General features: G+C 35.1%; 1 protein-coding gene across 1 annotated transcript; it reads right to left on the minus strand.

Annotated features, from left to right (window-relative positions):
• Nucleotides 1–447: 447 nt before the first annotated feature.
• ODF2L (outer dense fiber of sperm tails 2 like) lies at nt 448–20483 on the minus strand. The gene is made up of 12 exons (XM_064455449.1): nt 20404–20483; nt 20105–20176; nt 18201–18317; nt 14826–15011; nt 13381–13490; nt 11735–11870; nt 11056–11166; nt 9822–9926; nt 6363–6448; nt 6114–6276; nt 5107–5232; nt 448–2114 (listed from the first exon to the last, which is right to left on the minus strand). The coding sequence occupies exons 1-12, from the start codon at nt 20437–20439 to the stop codon at nt 1986–1988; spliced, it is 1377 nt and encodes a 458-aa protein (XP_064311519.1). The 5' UTR covers nt 20440–20483; the 3' UTR covers nt 448–1985.
• Nucleotides 20484–23163: the final 2680 nt, after the last annotated feature.

The following is a 23163-nucleotide window of genomic DNA, read 5'->3' on the forward strand; positions in this document are numbered from 1 at the left end:
AGAAAAAAAAGTGATCTTTGTGTCTAGTATCCCTATTTCTACCATTAAAAAAAAATTAGTAATGGAGAGACATAAAAACACTACCATCATTTGGAAAATTGCGTCTTCATTTTTAAGAGATTTCTAAGACTTTAAAGATGAAGAACATATATTCAAGTGCCTGAATATGTTGAAAAGGAAAGTAAGACTAGGTTAATACAATGGAAATGACGGGTTGAGCTGAAAAAATACAGATTTCTAATTTTATAAGCAAAATCAAGTCACATAACTTTGACATACCTCAAATTTAGTGTTTGTAGACATTCAGAAGTGAAGAGGTACCTGAAGCTGTCAGCAACTTTAGTAATTCCAGATCTATTTCTTGCAAATGACATAGGAGGAAAAAAAAATATCTAATTTCATGGATAGCAAAAGACAGGCTGAAATCAAGTTACTGTACATCTTTGTAGCATTTATCAATGAAAAGTGTACAATTTTCCATGATGACCTTTTAAAAACCAGTCATGGACTGGATTCAACACTTTATTTCTGAAATCTTGCCTGCTGATGACTTTCAAAAAGTTTTGATATCTTATAAGTAGCACAGGAGGAACTAAATTAATACAAATATGGTTGTGTGTGTGTGCAATGCAAAAAACCCCAAAATATAACAGAAATATTTTCTGCTAGCATAAATCTTACATAATAAACGATAGTTTTATTTTTAAAAGTGCACACAAGCAGATCATTATGACGCATCAGTATTTGTTAGGATGAACAAGCATTTGGAAAAAAGAAAAAAAAACCATCAACATTCTACGCATTATAAATAGCAATGAAATACTACACTGAACAAACAGATATTGTCTGTGTACAAAATAACTTATGTTTTCAGTTTAAAAATATGTATTATTTAAATACACGTTCTAAGTGACATATATTTTACATGTATGTACTATTAAAAAAACCACCACAGTTCTATAAGCATATTTCTATAAAACAATTACTCTCTCAGTCAGAATTGCTTTTTTTATTAGCCCTGTAACAGCAGAATATTTACATGTGTTTAACCCAAGGTATGTCAATCTTACTTCAGTGAACAGCAGCTCTTGTGCTCCAGCACAGATAAATACCTTAACTGGAGCTGTGTCACTGTGAAAGGGTATATCAACACATTCAGAGCGTAAATTATATCTATATCTAAAATACTTTCCTACTTACATTTGTAAAATATTACTATAGTTTAGTAATATTATTCTATATTATACTATACTAAATGCTACACTATAAAGTACTCTAGTACTATTATACTATTCTACTATACTATTATAATATCCTGATCATAATGGGATGTAGGGAAAAAAGGCTGGATGGGACAGCCTTGTGGCAGCAACCCTTTCATGCAGTGCAGCCGTGTGTGCTGTACTGGTGCTAAGCTACAGGAGCGGAACCTAATGCTCTCTACATTTTTGCCTGTCTTAATAGGATAGATATTATTACCTTGGGAACTAGATACCTACCATAACAGAAGTATAATGACTGATAAATATCACTTATTTATTAATATTTAATTCATACAAATTACTCTGCAAATAGTCCTTGGGCATTCTCTTCCCCCATGGGAACTGAAAGGTAGTCTGTGATCCTCCATGTTTGCCATGGACTAAAAGGATGCACATAAGATTTTACAGCCAGGGCCTAACACACAGTAAAATCACAGACCAACTTACACCTTTGTCTGCATACCCCACACTCACACACCCGTCACTACTGTCATGCAGTCTGCCTTTTTGCTTCTGATCCATGAACAACACAATTTTTATATCAGTAATACCAGGTAAATATACATTAATGACTGACCCGCCTTTCCCTGCCCACAGCAGAAGTTTTCCTAGGGAACAACTAACATTATAGTACTCAGCCCTGTAGGCCTCAACAGCCTTGCCTCCACCAAGAGGTAGCCAAATCTTGAAAAGTTTCATTATTATTAAATTAAATTAAAGAATTCAGCCAAACATCGTTATGTATGAAGCTTTCAAAAACTGCACGTAATTCTGGATGCTCTGGTTCTTGTTCTCTGACTTCTGTAGGCTGTTCTCAAGCTCTTTCAAACGTACTTCACGGTGCTTTTCATTCTGAAGAAGAGAAATGCAACGCAACTTAGAAAGAAAATACAAATTAATCAAAATAATGTAAGACAACTAGTACTTAACTTTTATAAGGCTTATTTACCCATAAAAGTTTTCAGAGGCTCCACAAAACTGAAGGTTCCCCCAAAAGACCTCACAATACTGAAGCTTTTTTTATGTTCAGTCAGGACCAAATGGAACATGTTTTAATAGGCTTATAATCCAAAAAAAGGCCTGGGAATGTAAAAACTAACCTTCTGAATCTTTATCATGAAAGATTCCTAGCATCTTAAGTCTGTTATAGATTTAATACTCTCCCTCATATTGATTTTTCAAGGAAACATTTGTTATTGATCTCTGACGTGACATGATTTTTGATGCTTATTGTTCCTCATTTTAAAAAGATGACTGACAGCACGATTACCTGCTCATTAGTTCCATGATGCACATGGAACCTGATGCACACCATAGATCATTTGTGATAGAAGTACTACAGATATTCAGGTATTTCCTTTTATGTCTACTACAGATCTCAGATGCTAGTAGCTTACACTAAATTCAACTTCAAAAAATGGAATTAGTCTTCAAATTTAAATCCAGCCTTAGAAAAAAAAATAATCAGGTTAGAATGAATAACTGAATAAAGTTACCTTCACAGTCCTATTTTGTTTCCATTTCCACTACAATAACAGGAATAAGACCATTTCATCATTTTCCAGAATGCATTCTCACTTATATGTAGATGTAATTGGAATAAAAAGCAATGAATTAATTGAGAACGGTTCTTCTCTTGGACACAAATACCTTTCACATATTTATTTTAACTGTAAGCTTAAAATGGAAACCCTTTGAACATATACTTTATTTCTGACACAGAAGGATTAACAGGAGTCTTCTGCCAAGTGACATGAATTCTTATTATCTAGGACTGGTGATTCTCAGAGTTTCTTTGCCTTTAGCCATTGGTGTGAGGATTTAAAATGGACTAACAAGCAAAAAGTTCTTTAGAAATTAAAATGTACTGGTGATTTGATTGACAATAGCAATTTTAAATAATTTTAAAGAGACCTAGGCTTTTGAGGTCCAATTCTGTTCCCATCAACTCAGTAACTGGACTACCACTGATTTTAAAGAAAACAGAATGAGGCTTAAAAATAAACAGTAAAGTAACCTGATGATATCATACAAGTCACATAAAAATAGATTCCTTTAAAACTGATAAAAAAGAACCAAAAACCCTGGCAAAAAATGCCAGCCTCTCTATTTTTTTTTTAAGTTGCAGAGAAAAATAAATTAGGATCTAATTTCAAGGATGCTCAGCTGCCAGTAAAGGTATAAGAGTGCTCAGCACCATATCCTGTAACTCTTGTTTGTAACCACTGGCAATGACTCCTTCCATTTTGTTTCTTTTCCTTGTACCTTGGTATCATATGACAACCAATGCAACTCTACAATAATAAACAAACCAAACATATATATATTTATAAACACACACTGTGCTGTACATTTTCAGGTTCGTTTCAAGACTCCAAGACTTTAAAATAAATGTAATTAGGGAATCTTTAACAAGATTTCATTACAAGAGTAGAAAAGATAAATCTGAAATACAATATACTGTTTCTACATCACCATAAACCTCTATGGTGGAAAAGCCCTGAAAGATGACTGATACCAAAACGAAAGTAGGATCTCTGATCGTAGGTCTTAAGGTATAGGATCTGATAAATTGGTCTTTTTATCCCTTTCAGCTGAATTACAACCCTCACCTCCCAAAAAGATTAAATTAACGTCTAATCCTACTACACCTCATTAGGGAAAGGAAATTAATTTCTTTCTTAATATTAAGGCAAGGATGTTATGGTAATTTAGTTGCTGAATATGATTACATTTTACATCCCAATTCAACCTGGGTGTTTTTCCTTGGACAAAAGACAATAACATTTTCTGTTTTACTTTAACATAGTAAGAAATTCCTATGCAAAATATTTGAGTAGAATAAAACACTAGCCAATGTCTCATTTTGCCTTAGGGTAAATGCAGACATTATGTTACATGATACAGATAAAAGTTAATTAAAGTATAGTGAATTCAGAACCATATCTCTGAGATCTTATTTGAATCTTCAGTAAAGTTTGCATTTAGGGTGGCTTGACTTTAATCTTGAATGCTTCAAGTCAGAAGACAGAATATTGGTTTTGAGAGTCTAGGAGAGTGATACTAAACCTTTGTAGTGTCTTCTATATTTATTTTAAATAGCTTTGTAGCTTATTATCACTGATCACAGAACTAATCTCTATCAAAACTTTGATTAAAGCAAATGATGTGCCATCACTGGTCTAGGGAATTCAGATATGTCTGACATTTTATTAATAGAAAATGTGCTGACATTTTCTGGATTAGATAAAACAGTAAATCAGACTTTTTGTTTGTTTGTTTTCAGCGAGTATTACTCATCCAAAATACCTTCCTAGACTGTACATATCTTAGACTTCAACATATCAAAACCTGGGCATTTAAAGGCTTGACACTTTGAAAAATCAGAATATCTACATTTATGCGTAACATTGCTACATAAGCTGAAAGCTTTTCACAAATTCCAGTAAGATCAGATTCTTGTATCAACTCAGGGAAAAAAAAAAGATACCGTTATGGAACTGTTATGCATTTATTCAGATCTAGGCATGCTTACTGAACATGATTAACCTGAGAAGGAAATTACAACTTCATACATATTTTTGATTTTTGCCTTATTGGGCAACTGGGTTGACTAAGAGATATAAACTCAATATTATTCCAGTGATTTAGTAAAATAGACTGGGTAACTGTTATGTCTATTAGAAATGTCAATATACAAAGCATATTGTCAAGTTGAATTAATTTGCTGTTCCCCAAAGTATGTACCAATTGTATTAAAGGTGTGTTTTCCAGTAAAAAGAACTTTATATAAACAGTGATGAGGTTAAGTAATTTCTTAAGTCAAACAGTATTATTGACGCACATGGTGAAACATGCAGAGGAGTTGTTTTTTCTCTTCTTGCCTCTCTCTCACTTCAGTTTCAAGAATTAGCATTTTTTCCCAAAGGGCTTTTTCTTTGTTTGACATTCTTTCCAGTTCTTCAGCCACCTGTAATAGTAATGAGAGAGAAATTATGTGTCTTTACCATCACTTAAAGCCCAAACCAAATTATTCTCTTGTATCTTAACTTTTGTAGCTCTACTTCCTATTCCATCATCTAATACTTCAGCTATTTTCCATGCACAAACCTGGGAAACATTCTGGTTAAATTTGAAGAAATTTTCAATTTGGAAAAAACATGTTATATTACTGAGAGGGAGCCACTTTTGTAACTCATTTGTAAGTTTACCCAAACTTGTTATTTTTTCAAAACCAAATCAATATCCTCAGACATGGTTGAGAAAATCGATAGACTATTTCAACAAGGTTGAGACAGAAATTACAACTTCACATATATTTTCTGATTAAACTAATACAATTCCCTGCAATCTAAATTCCTACATTTCCTCTTCCACTTGATTTACTGTCTGCATCCTTTCCGCAAATGACAAATCTCTGCTTAACACTGAAAGTGTGCAAAGCCTTCCTCTAAAATGAGAAGGATTTCAACACCAAAGTTCCTGTGGGCTACCTATTCCAAAGAAAATACAAAAAAGGAAAGGTTAAGCTTTTGTTCAGAAACTTTTTGCTGTATGTGTGGGATTTAAATATTAAGTGGTTAAAGCAATTTGATTTGTCACCAAAAAAATGATGGTGAAATTTTGGTCCAATGAACTTTGTCATTAATTTCAATAGGATCTGAATTCCACAAAGCTGAACTGAGCAATCCAAAATTAAGCATGCAGAATTCCCAATAACTTTTTAGTATTGCACCCTACATGCAAAATAATCTGGTCTCATCTTTTCTTCTCAAACACATTTGGTTTTAATGCTATTTTTTAAATAGATAATGGCAACCAAGATTAAGAGATGTATTAAATCATCAATACCATTTTTCTCCCTTCTTCCATGGCAGATTCCAGTTGTCTGGTTAATCCATTATATTCTGAAATTTTCTCCTCAAGCTGCAATTTACTGCACTGAAGACTCTCATCATCTTTTCTGAGCTGACAAGCAAGTTCTTCATTTTGAAATTCCATCTTTTCTAATTGCCTTTACGCAAAACAGATTAGTATATTATAATTCAGTATAGCAGAAAAGCGTAGGAATTAATTGCAGTCAGATTTTTAAAAAGTTACCTTTTAAGATCTTCATATTTCTTCTGAATGTTTCGGTTTTCTTCTTCTACGGGATGACTGCCCACAGAAGTTACACTGTCTTCCTCCTGTGAAAATGACAATTTGTTTCTAGTTGAAGAGAGTTGAAGAGCTTGCCTATTAAGATCCAATCAAAGAATTTAACTGTAATTTCAGGTAAAGACTACATTATATTCAAGTAAATATTACCTTGTATTTAAAACAACTAAAATACAGCCAAAATAGCAGACTAAAACTTTCTTTGAACACTTTAAGACCGAAAACCTGCTATGTAACAAAGTGAACTCCTAACCAAACCCATACACTGCTCATGCAGCGTTGCGTACTAGGAGTTGGCCAGGTCTACCTCCTTGTGAACTTTTAAGCTTTAGATTCCACCAAAAATAAGTTCCCTGACACTACAGTCACAGGAAGCATAAAAATAATACCATATATATATACAGTTATCACAGAAGAACAGGGTAGCACAGGCAAAGTGAAAATCAAAAAAAGACAATCAAGTTCATAAAAAGAGGTATATAATTTTATGTTGAGGCATCGGTAGCAGAAGCTCAAGAAAGCAAGGCACCAAACTGTCTTCCCCTGCTCAGCATCCAGATTGACAACCTGTTACATGTTTTCTTCTAAATCTCGTAACAGTAGTGAGGAGACAATTGCCCTTGCTACTATCCATCAATAGCAGATTAGCAATGAACAGCCACATCATGCCTGCTGGCCACCATTACTTAAGGGGCAACCTCCATCATTCACGGGACTACCTCAAGCAGTTCCCTCCAGTAATTTGAGCTAATCTGGTTGATTTTGTTTATGTGAATTAAAGGCTGTTCAGCTAGCAGACTGGTAATAGCAGAAACCTCCAGCAGAGGGGCAGTAAACTGATGCCCTGGTCCAGCTGAACCCAGAAAGGGGTTTCTAAACATGGTCCAGCTACTTCAAAAGGAATTTTCCCAAATTCTGATCATAGGATCAAGGGTCAGCACCTCTCTTGGATGTCACCAAGATTTAAAGCTGAAATTTAGCTGCTGTCCCGCCAGACTAGTGATTACAGTCCCAATTACTTCACTATACTTAAGAGGTTTTTTGCACTTATTCAGGTAAACACATAGTTAGATTAAAACTACATGTATCATTTTATACATGCCCTTCAAAATTAATTGTTGCTTAAGTACTTTGCTAAGCAAAGATGGTTTTATAAGTTTATGAGCATTCCTGGAAAGAGTATTTAAAATTATACAAAAACAACAAAATATGATGCTATAAAGATCATCTTGACAAGCAATTTAAAACAAAATCAAGAGCTATTTTTTAATAAGCATATAAAGTCATTAGGAACACAGAAACTCACTGTGTTTAAGCTGACGTTTTCCCACTGACACAGGAAGAAGATTAAGCCCCCCTCCCACCCACTGATTCAAACACCTCTGTCATTCGTGCTAGCAGAGTATTCTAACTCAAAAGCACATAAAAGAGAAGAACAAAACCCCCTGAACTTAGCTCTGCCATTGAAATTGATGTCACAGACAAAAAAAAGCTGAGGAATGTTAATATTCAGGCTTAACAGAAAATACAAGCAGTAGTGCCAAAATACTGCTAAAAATACAAATGATCCTATTAAAACATACTTTTATATATTTTATCAACCAACACAATGTAATCATTACAATATTTAAGTTATACATCATCAACAATGTAATTTATGACTATTTATCTGAGCAAATATTGTCTGGTTTATAAATTAGTCATTAAAAACAATATGAATGTGGAATTAAATTATTCCACTAAATACAAACAATAATTAGACTTGCACATTTATTTCCAGGGAATAATACTGCAACACATCTCAGGACATAAGTATTCAAAAGGATCAAGAATACACTCACTTAAAAAACACAGAATCTAAAAGTAAATACAAGTAACTAGTCTTGTCACATACTGAATTCACATAAATACAGCTGGTGATAGTTTTATTTGCATCGTGCTATTTCTACAAAAGGAGCTTTTGATTCATGAAGCAAATAACAAAGGAAACCACACAACTGTCACACATGCTAATAGGAAAAAAATGTTCCAGAGACTTTCTTCCACATAATTTTCTCATTTATTTTTAAAAATCAGTATATTCTGACCACCTGAACCTGCAGCTCCCTAAGGGTTTTGCTTTTCTGTGTATGGATATTTTCCCAGGACTTAAGCTTTTCCTGATACCCTTACTGCTTTTCCTCACCTGCTTTCAGCAAGCCACAAACATGTTCTAACTCCTCAGCTCAGCCCCTCTTTTGACCCTCACCTGCATCACAGCATCACAGGAGAAAAATGTAAGTGCAAAAACCATAAATTAATTTTGTAGTACTTAATGGCTTTCCATGTAAGTAATAAATCTGAAATTCTACACAAGTTGCATGTCGCCTATTTTATAAAATACTGACAAATTTACAAGTTCACCATTGCAGAAATTTCTATTTTTGACTACATTTCATTAAAGAATCAGTAATGCTCACAATGAACATTTGCAAATATAAGTGGTAGCAGTTCATCATGCAATACCCAATTTTATTTTTACTGCAGTATATTATGGGAGATAGCACACAGACACACTAAGCAGTTTACAGGCAAAATTCTGACCATGCAATTACTGCAGTATTTCAAAAGACAGCAACACCTAATGCCACCTGAAGCCACATACAACGCTGTGCAAATGTTATTTAGGGGATCAGAAAACATTTTTCTCCATTCTGCAACTGAATCATTGACAAATAACGTTAGTATAAAATAAAATGAACATCTGAGATGCTTCTCTGTGAAGACTAATTCTGTTCTGTAAAACACAACATTTCAGGCAATGCAAAACCTGTCCCTGCTTCAGCTTCATCACTTAAAAGAACATGTACTTTGATGAGCAGTGGAACTGAGGAAAGTGATTTTCCTACCAATTTTGTGTTGTTTTCTGATGCTTAAGAATGTGCTGTGTTCCAGTATTCAGCTCCACCTGCTGAAAAAAACTTTAAACTCAACCCTGTACTGATTCACCATTTTTAGCTGCCAGCTAAAACAAACAACTCACACTGCAAAGCAATCTTACCGCAGGTTTGCTTCCCCCTGCAACCTTCACAGCCGTCTGTCAATAGGTCTAGTTTTAAAATCATCAATAACAAAATCACGTTTTTAAAAGTCATAAAATGAATTCTTGAATTCTAAAATTGCATTACTCTAGGAAACATTTCTCACCTGTTTGCAATTGTGTAGTATTCAAAAAACCTCCCGCTCACAAGTAAGAGTTAGGACAACATTCAATGAATTCAATAGCCATTTTATAGATGGAAAAAGAAGAAAGAAAAAGAGCCAGTACCCTGTGACTTCTAATAAGTGGATCACAACAATGTAGTGATTGCCAATGTACCTACAGAATTGTTTGGAAACATGCTTTATTCATGCAAAACTTACCTTATCTACTTCTAAGCATTTGTTTTCTGTTATTCTTTTGTTTTCATTTAAGACTGTTTCATATCTGGATTTCAGTTCTTCTACTGCTGTTTGTAACTTCTGTACCTAGGACACAATATATTTTTCACATACCTTTTCAAGGTGTTTCTTTTACACATAGACAAGAGAATCATTAGTATGAAGCATGAAGTATAACCTTTGATTTCTAAATAGAATCTCAATATTTGCCATTAAATTAAGTTCTTAATTTTCATTATCCTACTTACTACAGCAAATATAAAAGGGTAACCAGGTAAAGAGCACTCTGATATGAACATTTCATTCTCCACAGTGGCGAATGAGCTACAGTTGTGCTACAGAAGCAGCCAGCATGACTCACCCTTCTCTCACCAAATAACAAGTATCACCAACAACAGTTCCCAGGGAATTTCGTCCCACTCACTGCTTAAGGCTGACTGTTCCGTGGAATTACATCTCCCATCTTAAAGCTGGCAACACTTTAATTGTGGTGTTGTGTCCCACAGACAAGGCACATTGGTTGTACTTAGGTTAGTATCAAGTCTTTCCGCTTGTCAATGATTTAAAAAAACAAAATAAGTGAAAATTGTCAGTGAAATGGTATCTATACTATAGCAGAAATAGATACAAATTTGAATCAATGTTCTAAAATTCCTTCGCTGTGAGTAAAACCAAATACAAAAAAGGAATTGATAAAAAGCCCGTTTGAACTCTGATTTATACGGTCTGCTGTATTTTCCATGTGGAGCTACCAACGCAAAATAAAAAAAGCTCTTACAACAGTACTTGAGTGCTGTTTTACTGTTCTTAGGAAACTGGAAATAAAGATATGTCCAAGGAGAGGTAAAATATCATCAGATATGCCCACTAAAGACATCAGACTTGAATTTTACCTTTTTAATCTAGTTTACTGGGTTGCTGAGTTGCTTTTTAGGAAGAAAATCTTTTCTAAGCAAGTACATAATTAGCTCTGTTGGTTTCAATGAGCTTCAGCTGGGCTTCACACAATTCAGTGAGGATTACATGTACTAGTAATAGTGTGGAGACTATTCTGGGATATGTTTTGCAATGGCACTTTATCATCCTCAATGTTACGACAGTATTACAGTCAACATGACAACGAATCTGGATTATTACAAATAAAACCTTTATCATTTCCTCAAAACTGCTTAAAGAATTAAACCCCACACTTGAACATTTCGAATATGCTAGTCACCTGATTTTTACACTGTTCAACAAGGTCTTCCTGCACCTTTGCCTTTTCTTGCAGATGTAGCAGTTCATTTTCAACAGAAACAGTAGTGGTTTCCAATGTACCAAGGGAAGCCTTGATTAAAACATGGAAAATATAAAGACTGTAAGCATTTTATTAAAATAACACAATCTACAATACGATATTACTAGCAAGTGACCTGCAGACATTAAAGAGAGTGACACGATTATTTATCCCATCAAACAAAAATGATAGCCCACAGTTCATTTGTCAGCTCATCAGAATATTTACTTTGGAGGATAAATACAATACAAAAACCTGTAAACCCTTTAAAAACTGAAATTAATAATTGAGCTAAAATCAGTTCTTTAATTTGAAGAAAATTTTACAAGTATAAAATAACAGCTTCCCATTAAACAACTTTGTAGCTACTGACAGTAAAATAAATGGCATCCTGGCTAAGCAGATAGATGATTAGACAATCCTGTTCCTAGATTTGCCATAGATTTCCACTGAGAAGTTTTCAATGTCTCATTTTCATTTTCTGTAAAGAAATGGATGGCAAAATTTATTCTACAGTTTTGGGATCTCTAGACAGAAGGCCAGAAGGGAATTAATGTGGTTACTTTATTAATATATCAGAAATGCGGAGCCAATCAACAATAATTTAAAATAATCTCACCTTTAATTTTTCATTTTCAACATAAATATTTTCATTTTCAGAGTTAACAGAATTTAGCTTTCCAAGAACCTCCTCATCTGAGTTTCTTCTCCATTCCTCCTTTCTCTCCAGGTCTTCCAAAAGGCTTATTATCTGCCTTGTTAGATAGGCAAGAACATCTATATCATATATAATGCTTCCAAAACTCTCACTACGCAAATTAAATTGTGCCTTAATACATACTCCTTCATTGTTCTTATTTTATTAAAATGAAAATTAAAAAAAAAGGGAGAATGTGTTTAAGCATCCCAAGAAATCAGTATCTATTGAAATAAGAAACTTTCCAAAAACAATGTGGTCCTAGCTCACTCATAAATAAATTTATTACCTAGAACACCCAAGCATACTTCAAAGACAACTATGCATAGACATTCTGTACAAAATGGAATTATATTGAATTTATAAGGTCTATCAGGTAACGTCCTACTAAGAACATTCCGTAGCTAGTTTAGGAATGGTACTTTTCCTTATTAAAAGCAACAAATTGTGCTATATGCCTTACCATTTACTTTTCATGTTAATGAAGTTAAACAATGAAATTTGTTTTGCTGTTTATTTAGTCATATACTGCCTAGTAGAACAAGTCTTGTTAGGATGGTACATTTCAAGCAAAGACTTATATTTTCAGCTAAAATAAAACTAGCAAAAACCAGCTGGAAGCAGAAAGAGTACTTCAGGGAAGTATCATAGATATTTCCCTTTTCTTATTCTTTCCTAGATGCCTCCCCATATACACTGGATCAACAGTGGGCTAGACAGATTTCTGGACTGACGCCATGTACCTGTACTCCTGTTAAATTTTAAAACATGCTGAAAATATTTTCAAAAGTTTCAGATTTTCTGAAACAAAAGCAAGAGTCAAGCCAATGTAATTTGAGCTGTTATGTATTTGAACATGAATCAAGTTGTCTGTAAAACATTCTCTCTTAGACCTAGCATAAAGGCATCTACCTGCTTCTTTTGCTTGTTTGAGTTATAGTCCATATTTCTAACGACAGAAAAGGTAAAGGATATTTGTCACTGTCTGCCAAAGAAAATGGAATATCCTTAAAGTACATTAAGATCTGACTGCATAGTTTGAACAAGGTTGGACAGTTTTGTGTTGCTTTTCCATACAAGAATAAACCAAACACGTGTCTGAGAGGAACTCTGTTCTATCCTCTAATGGGGCAAGACATTAGTGGAATTGAAATAATTTTGCTGTCATTAGTCTGAAGTAGAAACAAGCCTAAGTAAGAACCTTCTTCTATACTGCAGTAGACACAAGAGTTAACACTCCAGCTGTTTAATCAGTTGCTAAATAAATGGTTCTGCGGAAGCAGCATAGTACCTGCTCACAAGTCCAGGCTAATCAGAAGTATGCAGGGGAAAGAACATGTTCCTTACTTGTATAAGGGAATGGAGTTTTTTAAAAAGTTGTGAAATGCAGCAGAGAGAAGGCTACAAATCTTCAATTTTTTCTGGTTTCCAACTTCTAAATTCTGCTCAGTATTTTAAAATACTAATACATAAGCTTATTTACATTGTCATCCTAAGTACTACACTACTAAATATCAAGACTGTGTGACTACAGAAACAAACAAAAACCGATCAACAGTTTAACTTACTTCTTAAGATCTTCTGTTTGAATTTCTAATGCTGCCTTTCCTTCAACCATTCTATCATGCTGGTTTTTCCAGACATCGGAAGCTGACAGTATCTCGGCCAGTTTGAATTCCTAGAGAGTACAGGAATTACAAGTTATGTAACAAAAGAATGCCACTGAAGAACATCATCCAGTTCTACAAAATTTTCTAAATACAAGAGCTATTTAATATAAGATGGCTTAGATCTCCCTTGCACAAAGCAATGTAAATTTTGTCTTGTCTCAAAAGAAAATAAACAGAACTACACACATTTTAAAAAACTTACAGTCTAAGTACAGACTTACCTTCACGGCAGAGACACAGTTAAACACTGGCATTGACTGCAGAATACAACACTATTTCAAAATTTAAGATTAAAATATTGTCTTACAACAAAAGTATTTGCCACAAATACATCTCTACTACATATAAATTATATAAATTAATACAAAGATAAGATTCTGCCCAAACATTTTAAGAATTAAAAATAATAGCTAGGTAAGAAATGCAAAGTTAAGTCCCTCAAAGAAGTACGGATAATTAACCAATGCATGCTATCTTGAAACTACACCAGGTCTTCAATGGGGAAAGAAAACAGTGTGACTACAAAACATCAAAAGTCCAGGAGTGAGCTACCACCCCTCTGTACTGCTAAGTGTACTTAAAGATCCACTACTGTCTTCTCACAAAGATCAAAGAAAAGAAAAAACTTTATTAACTCTCTCCTAGTTTACTAACTGGAAAAATATATCTTTAATACTGGCATATCCAAAATGATGGCAACATAAGTAAGAGTATGAAAACATACTCTTACTAGGAAATCTAAATAAGGCAATAAAGATCTCAGCACAGTTCTGATCCACCTGGCCTTTTTGAATGTTTATACACTGTAGGGATATGTGGGGCAAGAATCTAAGGAACAATTTGGATTAAGGAAGTTTTGTACATGGATTTTGAAAAGGTTCAGAGCAAGCAGCTTAGAAAAAGAAAGCTAAGTATCCACATGAGATATCATGCACTGATAAATAAAGAAAACAAAGACTTCAAACCCCAGTCACGGATTCTCAGTGAGTATACTGCACTTCTAAGATTAGTCAGTGATGTCCATAAAGGTCTAACAGAAAGATCAGGAGAGGTGTAACTGAAAGCTGATCATACTCCTCTTTCTTACTACATTTTGAAGCGTACAACCTCGTGGCTTAAGACATTGACTACACTTTAACAGAACAATTGCAGTGAGTGTAGTAACAGTTTGCATGTCACTTATAGCAACCTCTCCTTTAACCAAGGAGCAAAAAAAAAACAAAACCGAGAGATACAAACACAGTATGACCAACCAACTTTTCCTATTTTCCACAGGTGAAAGTCTCCCAATTTTTCAATTTAAAACAATACAGCACGACATTGCTCACAGCATAGTCACTCACACGTTCTCTTATTCTGGAGGTTAAATTTTCCACAGCTGCTTCAAAGCGTTCAGCTCTTTGTTTCTGGGACCTGATTGCTTTTTTCAGAGCAGTCTTCTTTTGCTCACTTGTCTCCCTTAAGGCTAACATCTGGTGCTTGTATTCACCAACTTGAAGTTTCCACTCTGCTATTTTCTTTTCCAGAGTCTGAATTATAATTAAACATAACTCTTTTCAAATTCTATACTTCACAGACCATTTTGACATAACATAATTAGGAATAGCAATTACATTTATAATTTTGTTTCCATAATGTCTTTGAATCTCAGATCTTGTGGTTGATACAAAGAGCTAGCCAAGCTTTGTACAGCAGTAGGCAAGAAAAAAGACATGTTGGGAAAGTCACTATAAAGATAATAAAGAGAAAAGGTTGAGGAGGTGCAGAAACAGGCAGGAGTAGGGGGGAAGACAGCAATCTAACCTTTGCTGTGTGCTCTTGGAAATGGATGCAAAGTTTCAGTGCAGAAGGCATGGCATGGAAGTTAAACCCATTTAAGAGGAGGAAAAAGTGGTGTCATCATCCCTAGTGACCGATTTCTGTTACTATCACCTTAATGACGTTTCTAGTGATATTCACTGATGTAGTAGTAGTCTGTGCTCTGCATCAGTAGTGAGCACACCCATAACTAGGGCTGAAAATCAGTATAACTGCATACAAAATTTGAATATGAAAGTTAAGATCTGGGATTTGGGTTTTTTAAGTCAAGAAGCTAGGAAAGGCCAGGGTCTTTTCTTGAATACATGTATCACGATATGGTCTGTGATTAGGTGACAATATACTATTTTCTTGCAAGATCTCTGACTTTTTCCCCTGCATATAACGGCCCCACTCTATTAATTAAATAAAATTGTTTAGTGAAGGAACTATATTTTACAGAAAGTTATATTTTGTGTTCAATGTATAGTGAAGCAGAAAATGCAAAACAAAAAGATTAAGCACTGTCTTGCCCACAGCAGATAATCGTCTAAAGATAATTAAAACAGGCTACAATAAGGCTTAAACCACAGCAGTAAATCACACATTGTAAGGACAACAAATAACCATAATTTCCTGAGGGCTTGATTTTGCAGCACTCAGGAAATAAAATACATTTACATTTAATGTATGTTTATTTAAATACATGTAAAAATACATTTGCATTAAATGTATTTTTAATGCATTTAATTGTATTATCAAATGTGTATAATGCAATCAAAATGAGAGCTGTGTTCTACAAGTGTCATATTATCTTTTCTGTTGCTGTTAATATTTCTGACTAACTAGATTTTTACGTCACTCTGATGAAGGCAGTGCAATCATCCCATCCAATCCAGGAAGCTGACCTCTCTAACATCATGACTTTTGTATTTTTCATCTACATATCACTTGTTATTTAAATATGAATGGAAAAAAGAGACCAGACATTAAAACACTACATGATGGCAACCAATAAAGGCAATACCAGAGTCTACTTCAAGGAGAATCTCAGATGCAATTATTTTTAAGCTGCAACAGCTTAACAAAAACATGACCAACCTACCAGTAGACAGCTACTTTCATAAAGACATGAGCAAGTTCCATTCATATCACTTATGCCAAACTGCAGCAATCTAAGTAGGCTAGCGGTGTAAATATATTTGCCTCAAGTCACCGATAAATATCCTAGTTGTAAGAATGATTAATGCAGTTGTTCCCTACATTTGAGTCTGGGTCTGACACTTAATTATGTTCTGCATGAATAAAGATGAGAATGACATGCCATTTACCCACTGACTACATTAATGTGCCAGCCTTATTCAAGATACTATTTGCCAGTTGCTATAAGGTACGCATATTATGCATATGAGAGGATACCTGTCAGTGTAGGTCCTGCTAACAGCCCTAAAACTTACCCATAATCAATGAAAAACATATGTGGTTTTCCAAGTGAAAGATGGTCTCAGGTACTCGGACCCATCAAAAAGGCAAATACTACTTCAAAAAAATAAATTATAAAATCCCCTAAATATGCAGGAAGCAGTTTTCATATATAGATCCTTATAGGGCATTTAATAAAAAAAGATGTGACTGGGGGGGTGGCAGGAGAATACCTTCAATAAATAGAGCAAATAATTAAAAATCCGAGCCTATGTATGGACTTCTTTAACTGTTGGTAAAAGTAAACAAGTGTTATCCCCTGTTATAACCGCAGGAGGTCACAATCACACTAAGAATAAGTGCTTTGGGCATTATTCAGTGACTGAGGTAAATTAAATTGACAATTTATTTCATCACAGTAATGCTAAGCTGTCACAAGCTTTTGTGTCCAGATATTAACAAAATCATCACCAGGATTTAAGCTAGCAACTGACTTCAGCATTTTTTGAAAAGTGAACAAACAAAACTTCCAAATAAAGCTTGAATGAAAGTACAGTTACATGTGAAGTTACTTTATCGAAGAATCTCTTAATGAAAATGCTGTTGGAATTCTCATAGTTGTACTAGGTAGAACAATAAAACAGTTTTCATTCAGAAGAAAACAGCTATTTATACAGACACAGACATATGCAAATTTCTTTGAAATTGAGTTGCTAAAGGTTCCTTAACAACTTTAAATGATACAATTCAAAGGGATATATGCTACTAAAAAAGTCTGGAAATCAGAAAGACATTATTTTTCAGCCAATGTTTTCTCATTCATGTCTATGTTTTTGATGAGTTTCAAATACTAATATCTGAGGGCACATACAGCTCCAGCTTCTGACATGTGACCTCTTCCTTGCCTTGTTCTAAAGCCAGTAACTGCTGCAAATGCCTAAATTTACCTCTTCCTTTTTAGAACAGAAGATGGAAATCATTTTACCTACCTTAAACAAAGTGAGGTTAGGCATTAGTCTTTAAGTGTTTCTCTTTCAGTCAGTATTAAGAGGTTTATTGATTCCTTCACAGCCAATAAAAAGAAACAGGTGGTGATTCATCACCCTTACTTTACAACAGAAACTCATTCTGGGGACTTGCCTATCTCTTTTTATCGACTATATGGAGACTGCCTCAGGATTGATATCTATCTTCTAGACAGCACAGTCAGGCAAGGGCAAATGTTTGTATTTGTGCATAACTTTTCTTCAGCAGGGCTGCTAGTACACACAAGTTGAGAAAAGAAGAAAAAAGAACCTTGCAATTAAGATAGCGTGGTCAGGCAGACTGTACAAAATATAAATGCTAGTGATTTTTACTGTTTGGGATTTTTGTTTTACTACGAATTTGACTTCAAGTGATACTTCAAGATTTAAAACACACCTGAGTTAAACTGTGACCACAATAAGTCTTTGCTATTTTTTTCAAATGAAGTGAAACACAAGTAAAAATATGTTGACCTGTATTTTCATTTTTAATTGATCATTCTCCACTTCTTTTCTTTGAATCTGACAATGCAGGTGAGCTTGTACAGCCTTTACCGATCTTGACAGGTGGTCTTCTTTCCGCACATTGACCTAATAAAGAGAAATAAACACAAATCTATTGGTCTATGGAGGTGTGTTTTATGATGCTATCTATAATCTTTCTATTTTGTCTTGCAGTTTCTGACATTTGAATGTCCTCAAAAGCTGGAAAAGATAAAACATGCTTTACAATTATATTCACAAGCAGTAACTTGTTACTAATGCTATTAATGTTAAACAGAAATCACAAACTTCAAAGAATGTATGTATAATTGTATGTATAACTGATGCCTCATATTTAATCTGACCCTTTAAGTAGTATGAACAAGGCCTGGAGGCACAAACTCAGAAAACCAGGCTGAGCAAAGGCATCTAGCTAGTAGGTTGACTAAAATTAAGCCACACTGAGTCAGCTCTTCCCTGTCTAACATTAAATACCAAAGACCACCACTTGCTATTAGAAGTACTGATACATTTAATTCAAACTCTGATTTTGGGGACATACATAATGCATAAGGGAAGAGGCAACTTATGTTACCAAAACTGAGGTTAGATGATTCTACGAAATTTCTTGCAACTTGATTCCTTTGGCTCATTCCAAATAAGAAATAATGAAAACAGGTAGAACAAAGTCATATTGTCAGTATAGACTAGAAGAGCATTGTAATGCATGAGTGCAAGTGTTCATTATGGACACCAGTAAGAAAGGCAAGCTTGGACTCAGTCAGGTATTGATGAAAATGTCATTTAATGGAGATAACATAAGAAGGAACAAGCAGATAGCATAGATAATAACTTATTGCTTCAGATGCTGAGCACCCCAAGTTGTTCAGCATTAGATAAATCTCTAGCCAGGGCATGGCATGCTGCACAGATCCCAGCAATGCTAACGTTTGCCGGCATTGTGGTCTTCAGAATCTTTATAGGCTTTACAGTTCAGCCTTTCTACTCTTAAGCAAAAGGATATTTCCATGAAAACATGCTGCTTCACTTCATGATGCAGACAAGGATGTGCCAATTGCCAGGTGTGAAAGTGGGCACCCTCACAGGCTCCTCTATTACAATTAGCTGGCTAAGTTCATCCTGCGCCCAAGTGATGTGTTCTCTTGGTTAAGCAAAGAAAAATTCTTGAAGAAGAACCACAGCTCTCAACAAACCCCAAGGAGTTAAAAAAAAAAAAAGTACACCATTGTCCCCTTAAAGATCTAACTGAGCCTACTCTTCCCCGCTAACACTGAACTGCGCAGCATGGCATACACGTAAGTGCACTGTAGGTACACAAGTACTGTAACATAGATTGCTAAACTAGGACTAAAATAATTTTGAAACTTTTGTAGTACTTTTGTACCTTGTACTTCTACCTTGTCCTGTACCTGTAGTACAACAGACAATTCTTGTCTTCTTATGTTGGTTTCTGCACTGAGCCTCTTCCTTTGGTTCAGAGAATGAATGAGGTCTTGTCAGCCTTTGATGACACTAGGTCTGCTGCCAGTACTGCCTTTCCCTAATCACTGAGCTCAAAGAGCCATGGCAACTAACTGTGAACAGTGTTTGTTTAGTTTACTCTGCATTACTTCATTATAAGGGTTTTTTTCTGGAACTATTGCAAAACCATAAACAAGAAGCCAAAAGCCATTAGCCTAAATGTATGCCCCTCCCTGAACTGTGGAACATTAGTGTTAACAGATAAACTCTACTTCTGCAGGAAACATCTTTCAGGATTTTTCTTTTTTTCCAAAGGTCTCTGAAATAATTGCTTTTCTCAAAATTTAAAGCTTGTAAATAAGAATCTAGTACATTGGGAGAAAACATTAATTCCAACAGAAGTGGTCACTCACTTTTTCAAGCTGAAGCCTGGATGAAAGTTCTTTAACATGTTCCTCCCTTTCAAGTATTTTTCTCCTGAGATTCTTCATGGGAAAAAAATTAACAAAGAAATTAATTTAATGTCTGTACACAACAATGCAACAGCAACGCAGAGTGATGAACATTTCGGATGTAAGATTCCATTTGGTGATGATAAACCACAAATACTCCCACCTTGCCACCATCACTTGAAATTGTATGATACCAGGACGTAGTCATTTTCAGATGTACAGCATAGAACAAGAAGAGACAGAAATTTTCATTTACTTACAGTATTTCGGGTTTCATTTTCACTTAACTTCTGCATCAAAGTGTCAATGTTTTTACTGTTTAACTGCAAGACAGAAGCAGGAAACATTAAAAGACTACTACTGATTATAATTGATTTAGCATTTTTTTCAATGGTTTTGAATGTGGTACGTAATTTGCTACATTTTCAACTTTGTTACATATAAATATAAAAGCTCACATAAGAGAGTATACTCACAACTCACATACTCACAACTCTCAGCAGAGAGTTGGTGGTTTAAACCCTAAAGTTTACATTTATTTTGTGCATAGAACTTCCTAGCTGAGGAAAACAAACTAGGGTCAATGCATATGCCAATTTCTTTATTTTAGCTAAAAGGACTTTAAATAGCATAAATATTTAAACATTATTTAAACACATAGTCAAACAGTAAAAGCATTTGTACAACCAGTAATATTTTAAAGATTAATATTAAGTATTAAAGACTTTCAGGAACTTCAGTTAGATAGGAGAACTTGAAGACCGAACCAGAAAGCAGAGGCTGGGAGACTACAAAATTCTACATTAAGTGTTACTACAAATCCAAAAGAATTTATGTGCCTATAATATTGTCAACTCAACTTCTCATTTTAAAATGTCTGATTTTGAGGGTGGGGTCACTTTCCATTGAAAAAAAATAGACTTGTGGGACTTACACTGGAAATCCTAAACATTTTAATGTCACTAGTGAGAGGATAAACCCACTGCCTCAAGGTGGAAACTTAGGCATCACAAGTTTTACTACAGCACCTTGCAAAGCAGTCATCTTATCCTGGCCTGCATATAATTCATCAGAATATTCCGTAATCTTGATCCCATGTTTATCTGTAAAGTCAGTACATGGACACCAATGCTCCACCTCTGTGTGCACTGTGAACTTATAAACATTGTATTCAGTAGTAGTCTTTTCCTCTCCTGACTACACCAAGTCAGATTTGCTATCAGCAAATAATATATAAACAGGAATGGTTTTTTGTGACCCCACAGTAATTTATCAGCAAAACCAGAAGTGTTTAGAAGACTTCCCAGAATTGAGAAGTGATGAGAAATCTAAATTACTCATACCATCTTTCCATTCTTAGGAAGTTGCCTCCCCACAGTTAGCTATCTATGAACTTTTTCCCTAACGATCGACAAAAAGACCCATGCTGCAAGACAGCTAGAATTGTCTATGAAAACCTGAAAATCAATAATATTATCTTTCAAACTAAAAAAAACCAGAAAGTTCAGGATAAACACCCATCTTTGTTAGCTTGTGTCATGGTTTAACATGGCGGGCAGCTGAACACCACAAAGCAGTTTGCTCACTCCCCTGCAGTGGGATGGGGGAAGAGAATCAGAAAAAAGGTAAAACTGGTAGGTATAGATAGACACAATTCAATAGGACAGAAAAAGAAGGGGAAATAATAATGATGATAAAAGAATGTCCAGAACAAGTGATGCACAATGCAATTGCTCCTCACCTGCTGACCAATGCCCAGCCAGCTCCCGAGCAGCAGCCTCACCCCCTGGCCAACCACCACCAGTTTTTTGTTCAGCATGACGCATTATGGTATGGAACTTTGGCCAGTTTGGGTCAGCTGTCCTGGCTGTGTCCCCTCCCAGCTTCTTGCACGCCTTCAGCCTCCTCACTGGCAGGGCAGTGCGAGAGGCTGAAAAGTCCTTGACTTAGTGTAAGCACTGCTCAGCAACAGCTAAAACATCAGGGTGTTATCAACGTTATCCTCATCCTAAGTCCACAACACAGCACTATACCAGCTACTAGGAGGAAAAATAACTCTATCCTAGCCAAAGCCAGGACAGCTTGCAAGAACAAAGTTTTAGCTTTATGACTTCTGAAAGAAAGCTAAGAAAGTCAGCAATGACAAGTGACATTTAATTTTTAAATCTACATTCTTTACTCCGTCAGGTTTCTGTGCAAGTTTCATATGACACTACTGTTAAACAGGAATTCCTTGTGATCCACCTCCTGCTTTAACATACATAGCCCACCAAATTCCTTCCAACTTTGCAGGAACTTCCTTAGTGCACAGGACATAATAAAAAAAAATCTTCCCAATACATCTGCTAAATAAGATGATAAGACGAAATGTTAGTTTAAGGTTCGCATAAGAATCGTACATTTGCATTGTTTCTATGCTTATGCCTTACATATTTTCTTACTTGGTGTTCTAGACTGTCAGATTCTTTGCTTCAATCAGTAAAGTATTTTCTATCTTGGATGGCTTTTGTGGTTCTACAATAATCCTTTTTATACATCTGAATCAGTGAACAGAGCCTTCCTGCTTCTCCAGGTGGCACATAGGTTCTTCCCTGAAATAGCATCCATAATTATGTAACATTTAGTATCACTCACAGTTAGGACACTGATCTTGCTAATTCAAGGATATCAGCGTAAAACAAGACAGCTCTTCAGGAGAATCGTTTAGGAGAATTTTAAAGATCAAAGAAACCTCTCAGTTATGACCTCTAACAAGGGTAAAAGCCTGTGACATCACAGGATGTACCCTCAACTGATTGCTCACAGAACACACCTGATCTACAAGGCAAAAGTAAATAGTTTACCTCCAGTGAAGGTGGAGGCCAAGTCCTGCTCAGACACCAATACGTTTCACAGCAGAGTTTTTCCAATTTGGAAGCAGCAACAGCTTTTCTCTTTCCCCAGTTTGGGAAAGCTCCTCACCTTGCAGGGCTGCACAGGAATGTGATGCTGCCCGTGTCACAGCAAGTCCAGAGACAAGT

Source organism: Phalacrocorax carbo, chromosome 6 (assembly GCF_963921805.1).
Source record: "Phalacrocorax carbo chromosome 6, bPhaCar2.1, whole genome shotgun sequence".
NCBI classification, from domain to species: Eukaryota; Metazoa; Chordata; class Aves; order Suliformes; family Phalacrocoracidae; genus Phalacrocorax; species Phalacrocorax carbo.

Bases quoted from the DNA above. Each gene is read 5' to 3' on its own strand.
- ODF2L (XM_064455449.1), bottom strand. From the start codon at position 20,439: ATGCAGAAGTTAAGTGAAAATGAAACCCGAAATACT. The intron at 15,012-18,200 runs GTCAACATATTT...ATTATAATTCAG, and splicing joins AATTAAAAATGAAAATACAG to ACTCTGGAAAAGAAAATAGC. The intron at 9,927-11,055 runs GTGACTAGCATA...ATTGTGTCCTAG, and splicing joins TTGAACAGTGTAAAAATCAG to GTACAGAAGTTACAAACAGC.